Here is a 15324-nt window from a genome sequence, read left to right as displayed (position 1 = left end):
TTTTGTCATGGTATAACCACAGATTAAAATGTATTTCATTGTGATTTTATATAATGGAGCATCGTAAAATAGTCCATCATTTGGAAGTGGGGGGAAATATTACATGGATTTCAAAATTATTTACAAATAAAAACCTGAAAAGTGTTGAGTGCATATGTATTCACCCCCTTTACTGTGAAACACCTAACAAAGATCTTGTGCGACCAATTGCCTTCACAAGTCACATTTGCAAGTCACAAAATTAGTAAATACGGTCCACATGTCTGTAATTTAATCTCAGTATAAATACACCTGTTCTTTGAAGGCCTCAGAGTTTGTTATAGACCATTACTGAACAAACAGCATCATGAAGACCAGGGAGCTCACCAAACAGGTCAGGGATAAATTTGTGGAGAAGTATGAAGCAGGGTTAGCTTATAAGAAAATATCCCAAGCTTTGAACATCTCACTGAGCACCATAACATCCATCATCTTGAGATGGAAGAATATGGCACAACCACAAACCTACCAAGACAAGGCCGTCCACCCAAACTGACAAGCCGGACAAGGAGAAAATTAATCAGAGGAGCAACCAAGAGGCCCACGGTAACTCTGGAGGAGCTGCAAAGATCCACAGCGAGCACACAGAGGTGGGAGAATCTGTCCACAGGATAACTATTAGTCGTGTACTCCACAAATCTGGCCTTTATGGAAGAGTGGCAAGAAGAAAGCCGTTGTTGAAAGGGAACCATAAGAAATCCCATTTGGAGTTTGCCACAAGCCATGTGGAAGACGGCAAACATGTGGAAGAAGGTTTTCTGGTCAGATGAGACCAATATTTAACTTTTTGGCCTCAATGCAAAACACTGTGTGGCGGAAACCCAACATTGCCCATCACCCTTAGCACACAATCCCAACAGTGAAACATGGTGGTGGTAGCATCATGCTGTGGGGATGCTTCTCTTCAGCAGGTACAGGGAAACTGGTCAGAACTGAGGGAAAGATGCATGGAGCTAAATACAGGGCAATCCGTGAAGAAAATCTGATGCAGTCTGCAAAAGACTTGAGACTGGGGTGGAGATTCATCTTCCAGCAGGACAATGAACATAAAAATACAGCCAGAGCTACAATGGAATGGTTTATATCAAAGCATGTTAATGTCTTGAAATGGCCCAGTCAAAGCCCAGACCTAAATCCAATTGAGAATCTATGTCAAGACTTGAAAATTGCTGTTCACAGACGGTGTCCATCCAATCTGTCTGAGCTTCAGATTTTTTGCCAAGAAGAATGGAAAAACATTTCCATCTCTAGATGTGTAAAGCTTGTAGAGACATACCCCAAAAGACTTACAGCTGTAATTGCAGTGAAAAGAGGTTCTACCAAGTATTGACTCAGGGGGGTGAATACTTATGCACTCAACAGATGTCAACTTTTTTGTTCTCATTATTGTTTGTTTCACAATAAAAGGTATTTTGCACCTTCAAAGTACTATTAATATTGTGTTGATCAAATGGGAAAAAGTCAGTTTCAGTCTATTTGAAATCCAGCTTGTAACAGTACAAAATGGGAAAAAGTCCAAGGGGGGTGAATACTTATGCAAGGCACTGTATGCAACTTTCATGCTTCCACGCCACTACATGTCTGGAAATATGACACTTCTCCTGTTTGACAGCTTTGGTCCTTTATAGATGACAGTTTAAACAACCTTTCTGCAGATGTGTTTATGTTGAATTTTTCCCGAAGAACTGTTCCTTAATGTCATATTCTAAATCATATCTTTAAGAACCCTCTCAAAAAGCTATAATAAGTTATAAGTTATAAAAAAATTGACTTTTTATGGCTATCACAGACATATGTCCACCTTATAGAAAACGATGCATTGCTGTAGATAAATGTACTAAACTGAGTAAACATTTTACTGCTCTGAGTCATTTTATTTCTTACTTTAAGTATAATTTTGTGATAATTTTGCTTAGGTTTTGAATGCATGACTTTTACTTGTAGCATAGTATTTTTTTAGAGTAGAGATACTTTTTCCTCTCTTCAACTGCCAGAGCTGATGGTTCTACATAAATTAAAACTCATCCAAAACGCAGCAGCCACACTTCTCACCAAATCTAGTTTCTCTTTGCTGGCTTACAGTAGATTTTAGATTCAATCTAAAGTTTATATTGCTGACTTTTAAGGCATATTTCTAGACTTGCATCGAACTACAATGCAGATCTTTTGACCAGTCCTTCCTTCTGGGTAAAGACCCAACTCGCCACTCCACTCTGCTAAAGACACTTTTAAGCATGTGCTTCCTCATAGTTCTGAACTTACCATCTATTTAGTTTAGTGTTTTCTCATCTATATTTTTTATATCTATTTCTGTGCTCCAATGATGTATGATCTTCAAATTGATTCGTTTGTTTTTTCTCAACAGTTTCCTATTATTTGCCTTCAATTTTCTTTACCTACTTTTCAAGGCCCCTGTAACTGTGTTTTTAAAGGTGCTAAGGACACAAAGTTAACTATAATTACTTTTATTCGAGTAAATTGTCTGAATACTTCTTCCACTACTTGGAAAAGTAAGATAAAACCTATGGATAAAACCCGTACAAATGTATAAATGTTACTGGCCCTTTCAACATTTCCCACAATTCCCTGCTGTGCGCCTATATAAACGTCACTTCAACACGTCTCAGTCTGATTGAAGGACATTACACCTTGTGTTGGGTCCTGTGTAGTTGTTTATTCCTTCCTGTTTACATCAGAGATGTCGTGTCCCGTTTATCACGCCGGTAAGTTGTTCAATTTTAATCTTCAGCTTGTTTGAAATGTCACCTGCTACAGAGACTCACTCACTGAAATTAAAGTCCCACAGTTGTAGTTGAAGTCTGTGTTGTTTCTTTGTACGTACAACTCTAACTCACCGTGGTGCGTTTACGGTCCAACCTGCTCTCATAATGAACGTAGTGCAGAAGGCCTGAAGAACCTGAAGGCTCCAGAGCCGCATGGCTCTTCAGGCTCTGCAGTGGCTCCTGTACAGTGCTGTGCATGTTGCACATATTTTTCGAGAACGGTGAACTTAACGAATCACTTTTTACATACGTCACGTTCACGTTCATTTTTTAAATCCTCATCGTATCAGGCCGTCGTGAAATACCAGGAGCGAGACAGAGTGTGAGCGTGTGTGCGTGTGTGCTCCCGTGCTCCCAATCAGCGGACACACACACAGGCCCCGTGCCCCCCCCCCCCTGCTCACTCTCTCAGATTCACAACCTGCTCTCATAATGAACGTAGTGCAGAGGGCCTGGAGGCCTGAAGGGCCTGAAGGCTCCAGAGCCGCATGGCTCTTCAGGCTCTGCAGTGGCTCCTGTACAGTGCTGTGCTTGTTGCACATATTTTGAGAACGGTGAACGAATCACTTTTTATATACGTTCACGTTAATTTTTAAAATCCTCATCGTATCAGGCCGTCGTGAAATGCCATGAGCGGGAGAGAGTGCGTGTGCGTGTGTGCTCCCGTGCTCCCAATCAGCGGACACACACACAGGCCCCGTGCCCCCCCCCCCCCTCCCGCTCACTCGCTCAGAGTCACACACTGTGAGATCAGAGCTCGTTCACGTGAATTGTCTGTCTGTGTTTTCATGAAGTAACTTTGCTTATTTTGTGTTTTACCAGAATCGGAGTTGAACGCAGGCCTCCTCCCCATAGACTGGCTCCTGGGTGCCTGGGAGTCAGATGAGCCTGGAGAGGGCAGCTTTCCTTCCATAGAACCTTTCCGCTACACAGAGACCCTGCACTTAAGCCATGGTGGACAACCAATGATAAACTTCATGTAGGTTAACATGGGAGCAATCAGACTTAAAAAGCAACACCATGCAACACATCATTGAAAAGGCAGGCTGGTGCCTCCTTCATTCCCACTCTTGATCCTGAACATCTGTTCGATGTAACTGTGGTGAGAGGGCACCATCTCCTGTGTGAAATGTGTAACTGCCAGAGAGTCGGAGCCTAAATTGCCAGATTCAGGCCCAGAAAGTTGAAGAGTTATGCCGAACTGTAAATCAGTTAATAGGACCCAGAAGTCATTAAACCAGAGTTCCTCTCCAATATTCAACAGGGAAACTTAAGCTTGATCCACTCTGTGTTGACAGGTTCAATGCGTTCCATGCAGAGTCTAAAAAGCCGCTGCACCAGGAGTGTGGCTTTATTCAAATGCAGCCAGGAACCAACAGAGTGGCGTTCATCATCGCACAAAACTCGGGTATAATTACAATTTATAGATTTTGTCCCTGGTTGTATCCTTTTTTATTTGCAAAGTCTCAAGCACACTCCCCTCACACTCACCTGTATTGACTGATTGTGTTGTGAAGGTCTGATGGAGATTGAAGAGGGGGAGCTGACTGGGAAGCAGCTGAAGCTGCAGACCCATGCTCTGGCCAGAACCTCTTTTGCCAAGAAGCCACAAGTCAAGCAGGTAAACGTCTGCTTCTTTATGACCAGGCATCACTCTTCATTATTTACTTTACTTGTTTACTGAATTCAAATCTGTCATCTTTTAACACAAAACAGCAACAGAACTTTTCTCTGTAATTATCATGCTTAAGCATTGGCATAAGGCAGTGGGGCTGTCCGTCTCAATCTTGTGAACACAATATCCAGAGAACGCAATGATAGAATTTCTAAAAAGGTGGTACAAACATTCAATTGGACTCAAACATTAACTGATTTAGATTTCAGTGGTCAAAGGTCACAGTGACCTCATAGGAGTCATGTGACCTCACCCTTTTTTCATTTCTTCCAGATTTCCAGAATGTTGGAGCTCAGATCAGATGGAAGGCTGGAGCATACAGTTTCCATGGCAACAGACAAACAGCCTATGATGCAGCACTTGCACGTCATCTACCGTCGGCCATCTTGAATCATCACGCAGGCAGGCTTCTCCTGCATAAAAATAACTGTCAGGAATGACAAATGTTGCTAAAAAAAGGCTTGGTCAATAATTAGAGCTTATGAAGGATGATATTGAGGACAGTATCAGATTTGCATATCATTGCACTATAAGTTTGACAGCTAAAGTAACTGCTGTGCTTCTGGAGTCACCTTTTTGTATGTTTAGGGTTGGGGTTAGTTTTTCTTTTACTTCCTATATACTTCTTTCTCTGTCCTTGTGGAGTTCAAATTTGAATGTCATCTTCAATAAAGCTTTTTTGTAAAACTGTGACAGTTCAAATTCCCTGTTTTTGTTATTATTTACATCAAATGGTCAGAATCAACTAAAACTCCTACTGGACTTGTTGGAAAAAAAAAAAAAAGGAGTCTGTGTGATAGGGATGGAGCAAATCTAGGTAGCGAGGTTGCACCGATGCACACGCCCGACAAAATCGTGTCAGTCTCAGCTGTCAATCATGACTTCAACTCATTTCATTTATAGCACTGAATAACTCTTTAAAACCTGACTGGAGAAATTTGAGCTTGAAGAAAACTAAATAAATATTCTGATCAATATATGACCGAAGTTGAGAACAGTCTCGACCAGACAGGACCTCTGAATCTCCTGTGTTCAGATAAATAATCAGGCTTAAATAAATAGTTTTCTCTTCTTCCTGCAGCTGCTTCACTTTCTTTGTACATTCTCGTTTTACAGATTCGTTTGCGACTCTGCCGCTGAGTTCAAGGAAACGTGAACATCAGGGATTTCAGACGTTGATTTTGAGGAAGAAATAAATAGCCTGATCCTCAGGTTAAAAACAAGTCCTGCTCCTTAAAGTCCATTGTGAGGTTTTGGTTTGTGTCGCCCCCCTTCGCCATCACATCTTAATTATGTCGATATTGATATTACTCCAGGTATTCTTTGCAACATCCCAGTAATTAATAACCTTCCTTTTTTATAGTATTTGTGATATGCTTTTGTCCCACTGTGTGCATTCCATCAAATTGTTCTTTCTTCTGTCTTCTGTCAGAAAAAAATCTCCCTGAGAAGAGACACACAAACTCCTTATCCTCTCTTAAATCTCTGCTAAAGACACTTTTTAAGCATGTGCTGCCTCATAGTTCTGACCTTACCATCTATTTAGTTTAGTCTTTTCACATCTATATTTTTGAAATCTCTATTTCTGTGTTCCAATGATGTGTGATCTTCAAATGGATTTAAAATGGCTTCATATTGTTTGCTTTCTCAACAGTTTCCTATTATTTGCCTTCAATTTTCTTTTCGTACTTTTCAAGGCCCCTGTAATTGTGTTTTGAAAGGTGCTAAGGACACAAAGTTAATTATAATTACTTTAATTCGAGTAAATTATCTGAATAATTCTTCCACTACTGGGAAAAGTAAGATAAAACCCATACAAATGTAGAAATGTTACTTAAATGTTACTCTTGCCTTTTTGTCTTAGGCCCTAACTACATTTCCCACAATTCCCTGCTGTGCGCCTAAATAAACGTCACTTGAAGACGACTCAGTCTGATTGGAGGACATTACACCTTGTGTTGGGTCCTGTGTAGTTGTTAATTCCTTCCTGTTTACATCAGAGATGTCGTGTCCCGTTTATCACGCCGGTAAGTTGTTCCATTTTAATCTTCAGCTTGTTTGAAATGTCACCTGCTACAGAATCTCGCTCACTGGAATTAACGTCCCACAGTTGTAGTTGAAGTCTGTGTGTTGTTTCTTTGCACGTACAACTTGAACTCACCGTGGTGCGTTTACGGTCCACCCTGCTCTCATAATGAACGTAGTCTTCAGTTTCAGTGATAGTAAACAAGCGGCTGGTGTCCTGACGCGACCTCTGCGTGTAACACAGTGAGTCCTGTCTGTTAACGCTGGAAGTGGCTGTGCTGACCACTGCGTTTCACCAAAGAGGAAAATGTCTTATTACAGTCACACCTTCCTCTGTGTGTTCGACATTAGGCAGGAGGAATTCTTATAATTTACAACTTCCGGGTTGAACAGCGTTTATCAACATTAGGTTATAAATAGTCGAACACCAACGAAAGATAGGAAGTGTAAATTTTTTTAAATTTTCAGAAAACAAAAACAAAGAACATTAAAACCTAATTTTCTAAATATAGGTATAAAGGAAAATATATACATAATAAAAACGTCAAGGAATGAAGGTCATAAGCTAAAATTCAAGTGTCTCACATTAGTCAATGCTATTGACAGCATTCAATCATACTGTTGTACTTGATTGCCATTAGCTGCTTCACTTACCACTGTCTTTCAGCTCTTCCAGATGGATTACTCTTCATTTTCCTTTCCTTTCATTTTCAATTCAGAATTTGAAAAAGGTACACAACTGCAGCTCAGAAGAGAATCACATGGGGCCCCTTTATGTATTAGGAGATAACGTGATTTTCTTCACACACAGACATCGGTGTCTGCTCTTATCACCAAAGACTCTGTAGACATCTTTGTTTATGGCTCTTCTTTTTCACTGGGACAGGTTTGTTTTCTTTTTCTTTTTTCATCTGTTTTGTGTTGGTAGCATCAGTAGTTTTCATATCTGGGATAGTTTGGCTTCATTTTTGGATAGTGGTAGGAAGTGCAGATGCGTTGTCCATCCTTCTCTTCAGTCTTTGAAATTGAACTGTCTCCTGCTCTGTGGGTTAGAGCAGTTTGAAAATTCAAAGTACAAAGAGGACAAAAGTTGAGAACAAAATGTTTGTAGAAGGACAAAGCTTTAGATTAAGAGACAACAAAAGCAGGTAACTTTAACATAATTTAACAGGTAAACTCAACTACTGCTGCGAAGTCATCTGACTCCCAAACTGTTCTGTCAAATCAATTCAGAAGTAGTTCCAACATCATATATATTGATGTGCTGGATCTATGGTAAATACAGAATATTCCCCAGTGTTACTTGAGTAAATGAATCCAAACCAAATTTGGGTTGCTACCAAACCAACCTGTGATGAATTGTCTGTCTGTGTTTTCATGAAGTAACTGTGCTTATTTTGTGTTTTACCAGCAGCAGAGTTGAACCCAGTCCTCCTCCCCATAGACTGGCTCCTGGGTGCCTGGGAGTCAGATGAGCCTGGAGAGGGCAGCTTTCCTTCCATAGAACCTTTCCGCTACACAGAGACCCTGCACTTCAGCCATGTGGGACAACCAATGATAAACTTCATGTAGGTTAACTTGGTAGTAATCAGACTTAAAAAGCAACACATCATTGAATAGGCAGACTGGTGCCGCCTTCATTCCCACTCTTGATCCCGAACATCTGTTCGATGTAACTGTGGTGAGAGAGCACCATCTCCTGTGTGAAATGTGTAACTGCCTGAGAGTCAAAGCCTAAATTGCCAGATTCAGGCCCAGAAAGTTGAAGAGTAATGCTGAACTGTAAATCAGTTAATAGGACCTAGAAGTCATTAAACCAGAGTTCATCTCCAATATTCAACAGGGAAACTTAAGCTTGATCCACTCTGTGTTGACAGGTTCAATGCGTTCCATGCAGAGTCTAAAAAGCCGATGCACTGGGAGTGTGGCTTCATTCGAATGCAGCCAGGAACCAACAGAGTGGCGTTCATCATCGCACAAAACTCAGGTATAATTACAATTTATAGATTTTGTCCATGGTTCTATTCTTTTATTTGCAAAGTCCCAACGTGTCATTGAATTTCCCTTGAATGCTGGGCATTCTGACTCCTTCCTAAGAGAATCAATGTTTCTGATAAAGATGGGAACATGACTCAGTCATGTTAATAATTTGCAGTGTTTCTGTTTGTTCTGTCTTTTTACTGCTTTAGTTGTGCATGTGAGTAACTTGTTCTCACTATTATTGCCTTAAGATGTAGATTGTTTTAAAAACTAAGTCAAACTTGCATTTTAAAACCTCCGTGCTTAGATAAATGGAATTTGTTTGTTCCCAGAGTAAGATCTATTGGCACAGTTGCCTACATTATGTCACATTTGGAAATGGCTTACTTACTTTGTTCTCACACACACACACACACACACACACACACACACACACACACACACACACACACACACAGACACACACTCTCACCTGTATTGACTGCATAGTGCTGTGTTGTGAAGGTCTGATGGAGATTGAGGAGGGGGAGCTGACTGGGAAGCAGCTGAACCTGCAGACCCACGCTCTGGCCAGAATCTCTTTTGCCAAGAAGCCACACGTCAAGCAGGTAAATGTCTGCTTCTTTATGACCAGGCATCACTCTTTATTATCTACTTCACTTCAAATCTGTCATATTTTACCACAAAACCCCAACTGAACTTTTTTCTTTGAATTATCATGCTTCTGCTTTGGCAGTGGGGCTGTCCGCAATGATAGAATTTCTTCAAATGTGGTACAAACATTCAATTGGACTCAAACATTAACTGATTCGATTTCAGTGGTCAAAGGTCACAGTGACCTCATAGGAGTCATGTGACCTCACCATTTCTTTTAATTTCTTCCAGATTTCCAGAGTTTTTCAGCTCAGATCAGATGGAAGGCTGGAGCAGACAGTTTCCATGGCAACAGACAACCAGCCTATGATGCAGCACTTGCACGTCATCTACCGTCGGCCATCTTGATTCATCATGCAGGCAGGCTTCTCCTGCATAAAAATAACTTTCAGGAATGACAAAAGTTGCTAAAAAAAAGGTTTGGTCAATAATTAGAGATGTGTCAGATAAATGTGTAAACCATTTTAATAAACGCATCCTACCCCTCGCTTCCGGGCCCAGGCAAATATAACACCTGCCGTACAGCCGCGGCACAAGGATAGACGACAGGTACGCCAGCAGAGGCAATTCCCAACCTTACAGACCTAACGATTATAGTTTAACACCCCTCGCCGAGCGGAAAGAGGTTAGGAAGCTGGTTCTATTCACTTTGCTGCAGGTAGCGCGGAATGGGAGTCGCTATGTCACATTAACTCGCCAAACTCTATCTCACGTGTTTTATTTGCTTGTTTATGTATTTTAACTGTTGTATTTGGCTTTTATTGAATTATGTTGCATTTACTGTCATTTTAGTTTTACTGTGTTTTTAAGGCGCCACGATGAGGTGAAACAATAAAGAGCCATGATATCGGTTAAGAACTCTGCGTCATGTTTGGATAAGCCGGGGGGCTGTTACAGTAACTGCTGTGCTTCTGGAGTCACCTTTTCGTTTGGTTAGGGTTAGTTTTTCTTTTACTTTCTATGTATTTCTTCCTCTGTCCTTGTGGAGTTCAAATTTGAATGTCAATTTCAATAAAGTCTGTGTAAAACTGTGAGTTCAAATTCCCTGTTTTTGTTAATTATTAACATCACAGGTCAGAATCAACTAAAACTCCTGCTGGACTTATTTAAAAAAAAAAAAAAAAAGAGTGTGTGGTAGGGATGGAGCAAATCTAGGTAGAGAGGCTCCCCCGATGCACGCGCCCAACAAAATCGTGTCAGTCTCAGCTGTCAATCATGACTTTTCAACTCATTTCATTAATAGCACTGAATAACTCTTTTAAACCTGACTGGAACAATTTGAACTTGAACAAACATCAGTGAGATCCATCCCTGAGAAATGTATTTTACTTTTTAGTTTGGTCAATGTCCCATCCAATAATTTGGAGGAGTCTGAGTTTATGACCCATACTCTAACCAGTCACCGGGTGACAAATGCGCTTTGGCTTCACTTCTGAGATCCATCTTTATTATTCTATTTTTTAATTTATTGACTTTAAAATCTAAAGGGAAAAGGGTCAGGCATAAATTCAGATGGATAAAATATCATTCAAAAATGTAATACCCTGAGAAAAACGTGACATCACAACATACAACTGTTTACCTCAGGAGTATGACCAGCCTCCCACAGCAGCTCACTGAACATCATCACACATCACAGTCACAACGTGGGAGAAGCCTGGTTCACTGCACAGGTGTGAGCAGAGTGAAAATATACAAAGGAGGCGAAGTGAGACACACTTGTTCCATTTATGCCCTTAAATATCACGGTGACTACTCTTTGGATGAAGGGAAATCACCTGCACACCCATCAGACCCCCTGAGACAACACAAACATGATGCTGATGAAACATTTGCTGGTGACCCTTCAGCAACAGACCGATATCTGAGGGTGGGCCGAGTCCCCATCGAGCACAGTGACCATCTTTTTGTTGATAAGTCTGAGATCTCACTCTCTAAATCAACCAATCACGCCGTGGCTCCTGTGCGCTCCGTCTCGACTGCTCATGGCTCCTTCATGATGTAGACGTACATCGTGGTGAGGAAGTACTTCAGGGACTCGACCACAGTAGACAACCACGGCTGTTCAGGAACGAGTTCTTTCTTTACTACACATTTTGTGAGCTCCGCCTGAAAAAGAAGAAGGACATTAAGAGATATTTTAACAATTTGGTTCCTATTTAACTTAATTATGGATTGATATGAATAAAAAATAAGGCCATATATGAATCTGATTACATTACGCACAAATACAACTATACAATATAAACAAATCTATGTGTATACTCTTAATCGTATATATAATGTAGATCATTGTATCAGCTCAACCAACAGGAAGAGACAGTAGGTTGAGGAGAGGATAACCGGGCCTTTCTAAGAAGGATGAAATCAGATTTGGCAGAACTCCTCTCTAACGCTTCTGAAAGCAAACTGAGCTCTGATCCACAAATCAGATAAACATCAATTAGTCATAATAGTCAAAATGACTTTTACGATTTAGTTGGAAACCAGAGGCAAGCCGTGCTTTACCCCATTGGTTTCTAAAATGTCACAGCCAATTTTGATGTCCACAATGCCTTTTAAAAACAATGCTAATGCAGAATTATTTTCATTAGGTGATGAGGATTGGATTGAGGGGATACAACTGTGAGAAGACAAACGCTGCATTTTAGTCTTACATGTGTGCTTTGGCCTGCAAAGATTTTATAAATATATAAATAAAAAAACACAGGAAATGTAAATGTGCCTTTATAGGTAAAGTTGTTAGTAGTAAAAAAGACAGTTATGTAGTGGTCCAGACTGAGCACACTGTAAAACGTCAATAAAATGTGCTTTATTTTAGTAGACATGTCTCTGTGCTTTACATTAGTATTGGCATTTATGCAACTGTCATACATCCACTCCACTACATGTCAGGAAATAAAATACTTCTCCTGTCTGACAGGTTTGGCCCTTTATAGATGACAGTTCTAACCACCTTTCTGCATATGTGTTTATGTTGAACTCTTCCGAAAAACTTTTCCTTAATTTCATATTCTAAATCAAATCTTTCAAACCCTCTCACAAAGCTGAAACTATTTTGCTGAGGTTATAAAATGTGGACTTTTTATGGCTATCACAGATCGAAAACGATGCATTGCTGTAGATAAAAGTACAAAACTGAGTAAACATTTTACTGCACTGATCATTTTAATTCTTACTTTAAGTATAATTTTGTGATAATTTTGCTTAGGTTTTGAATGCATGACTTTTACTCGAGTAGAGATACTTTGTCCTCTATTCAACTGCCAGAGCTGACGGTCTAAATAAATTAACTTTTCAGTCAGAAAAAATCTCCCTGAGGAGAAGAGTCACACAAACTCCTTATCCTCTCTTAAATCTCTGCTAAAGACACTTTTTAAGCATGTGCTGCCTCATAGTTCTGACTTTACCATCTATTTAGTTTAGTCTTTTCTCATCTATATTTTTGATATCTCTATTTCTGTGCTCCAATGTTGTGTGATCTTCAAATTGATTTAACATGGCTTCATATTGTTTGCTTTTTCTCAACAGTTTCCTGTTATTTGCCTTCAATTTTTCTTTTCCTACTTTTCAAGGCCCCTGTAACTGTGTTTTGAAAGGTGCTAATGACAAAAAGTAAACTATAATTACTTTAAATCGAGTAAATGATCTGAATACTTCTTCCACTACTGGGAAAAGTAATATAGAACCCTTACAAATGTAGAAATGTTACTTTAATGTTACTCTTGCCTTTTTTTCTTAGGCCCTAACTACATTTCCCACAATTCCCTGCTGTGCCCCTATATAAACGTCACTTCACCACGTCTCAGTCGGATTGAAGGACATTACACCTTTTGTTGGGTCCTGTGTAGTTGTTTATTCCTTCCTGTTTACATCAGAGATGTCGTGTCCCGTTTATCACGCCGGTAAGTTGTTTCCATTTTAATCTTCAGCTTGTTTTAAATGTCACCTGCTACAGAGACTCACTCACTGGAATTAACGTCCCACAGTTGTAGTTGAAGTCTGTGTGTTGTTTCTTTGCACGTACAACTCGAACTCACCGTGGTGCGTTTACGGTCCAACCTGCTCTCATAATGAACGTAGTGCAGAGGGCCTGAAGGCCTGAAGAGCCTGAAGGCTCCAGAGCCGCATGGCTCTTCTGGCTCTGCAGTGGCTCCTGTACAGTGCTGTGCATTTTGCACATATTTTTCGGAAACGGTGAACTTAACGAATCACTTTTTATATACGTCACGTTCATTTTTTTAAATCCTCATCGTATCAGGCCGTCGTGAAATACCAGGAGCGGGAGAGGGAGAGTGTGCTTGTGTGCGTGAGTGCGTGTGTGCTCCCAATCAGCGGACACACACACAGGCCCCGTGCCCCCCCGTCCCGCTCACTCGCTCAGAGTCACACACTGTGAGATCAGAGCTCGTTCAAGTGAATTGTCTGTCTGTGTTTTCATGAAGTAACTTTGCTTATTTTGTGTTTTACCATAATCGGAGTTGAACGCAGGCCTCCTCCCCATAGACTGGCTCCTGGGTGCCTGGGAGTCAGATGAGCCTGGAGAGGGCAGCTTTCCTTCCATAGAACCTTTCCGCTACACAGAGACCCTGCACTTAAGCCATACGGGACAACCAATGATAAACTTCATGTAGGTTAACATGGGAGCAATCAGACTTAATAAGCAACACATCATTGATTAGGCAGATTGGTGCCACCATCATTCCCACTCTTGATCCTGAACATCTGTTCGATGTAACTGTGGTGAGAGGGCACCATCTCCTGTGTGAAATGTGTAACTGCCTGAGAGTCAGAGCCTAAATTGCCATGTTCAGACCCAGAAAGTTGAAGAGTAATGCCGAACTGTAAATCAGTTAATATGACCTAGAAGTAATTAAAGAGTTCTTCTCCAATATTCAACAGGGAAACTTAAGCTTGATCCACTCTGTGTTGACAGGTTCAATGCGTTCCATGCAGAGTCTAAAAAGCCGCTGCACCAGGAGTGTGGCTTCATTCAAATGCAGCCAGGAACCAACAATGTGGCGTTCATCATCGCACAAAACTCGGGTATAATTACAATTCATAGATTTTGTCCCTGGTTGTATCCTTTTATTTGCAAAGTCTCAAGCACACAAACACTCACCTGTATTGACTGATTGTGTTGTGAAGGTCTGATGGAGATTGAAGAGGGGGAGCTGACTGGGAAGCAGCTGAAGCTGCAGACCCATGCTCTGGCCAGAACCTCTTTTGCCAAGAAGCCACAAGTCAAGCAGGTAAACGTCTGCTTCTTTATGACCAGGCATCACTCTTCATTATTTACTTCACTTGTTTCCTAAATTCAAATCTGTCATATTTTACCACAAAACCCCAACAGAACTTTTTTCTGTGAATTATCATGCTTAAGCATTGGCATAAGGCAGTGGGCTGTCCGTCTCAATCTTGTGAACACAATATCCAGAGAACGCAATGATAGAATTTCTTCAAATGTGGTACAAACATTCAATTGGACTCAAACATTAACTGATTATATAGTGGTCAAAGGTCACAGTGACCTCACAGGAGTCATTTGACTCACCCTCTTCATTTCTTCCAGATTTCCAGAATGTTGGAGCTCAGATCAGATGGAAGGCTGGAGCATACAGTTTCCATGGCAACAGACAAACAGCCTATGATGCAGCACTTGCACGTCATCTACCGTCGGCCATCTTGAGTCATCACGCAGGCAGGCTTCTCCTGCATGAAAATAACTGTCAGGAATGACAAATGTTGCTAAAAAAAGGCTTGGTCAATAATTAGAGCTTATGAAAGATGATATTGAGGACTTTGTCAGATTTACATATCATTGCACTATAAGTTTGACAGCTAAGGTAACTGCTGTGCTTCTGGAGTCACCTTTTTGTTTGTTTAGGGTTTGTTTTTGTTTTACTTCCTATGTACTTCTTCCTCTGTCCTTGTGGAGTTCAAATTTGAATGTCATCTTCAATAAAGTCTTTGTGTAAAACTATGAAAGTTCAAATTCCCTGTTTTTGTTAATTATTTACATCACAGGTCAGAATCAACAAACTCCTGCTGGACTTATTTAAAAAAAAAAAAAGTGTGTGGTAGGGATGGAGCAAATCTAGGTAGAGAGGTTCCACCGATGCACGCGCCCAACAAAATCGTGTCAGTCTCAGCTGTCAATCATGACTT

At 40.6% G+C, this 15324-nt stretch overlaps 3 protein-coding genes across 3 annotated transcripts; all 3 read left to right on the top strand.

Annotated features, from left to right (window-relative positions):
- The first annotated feature begins 2682 nt into the window (after nt 1–2682).
- Nucleotides 2683–5165, top strand: LOC133018641 (peroxynitrite isomerase THAP4-like). Its single transcript, XM_061085054.1, has 5 exons — nt 2683–2762; nt 3645–3801; nt 4121–4230; nt 4340–4443; nt 4771–5165. Exons 1-5 carry the CDS (start codon nt 2738–2740, stop codon nt 4885–4887), a joined length of 513 nt encoding a protein of 170 aa, XP_060941037.1. The 5' UTR covers nt 2683–2737; the 3' UTR covers nt 4888–5165.
- A 1262-nt stretch (nt 5166–6427) lies between these two features.
- LOC133017898 (peroxynitrite isomerase THAP4-like) lies at nt 6428–10190 on the top strand. The gene is made up of 5 exons (XM_061084143.1): nt 6428–6524; nt 7934–8090; nt 8400–8509; nt 9007–9110; nt 9388–10190. The coding sequence occupies exons 1-5, from the start codon at nt 6500–6502 to the stop codon at nt 9502–9504; spliced, it is 513 nt and encodes a 170-aa protein (XP_060940126.1). The 5' UTR covers nt 6428–6499; the 3' UTR covers nt 9505–10190.
- Nucleotides 10191–13628: 3438 nt separating this feature from the next.
- On the top strand, nt 13629–14845 carry LOC133017491 (peroxynitrite isomerase THAP4-like; the record flags this gene model as incomplete). Its single annotated transcript, XM_061083599.1, is given in 4 exon segments — nt 13629–13786; nt 14093–14202; nt 14305–14408; nt 14729–14845. Coding segments are annotated over 4 exon segments (489 nt in total), but the record flags the coding sequence as incomplete, so codon positions are not given.
- Between the last annotated feature and the right edge of the window lie 479 nt (nt 14846–15324).

This window comes from Limanda limanda, chromosome 13 (genome assembly GCF_963576545.1).
Source record: "Limanda limanda chromosome 13, fLimLim1.1, whole genome shotgun sequence".
In the NCBI taxonomy this organism is placed as follows: Eukaryota; Metazoa; Chordata; class Actinopteri; order Pleuronectiformes; family Pleuronectidae; genus Limanda; species Limanda limanda.
This window is presented reverse-complemented; position numbering and strand designations above follow the sequence as displayed.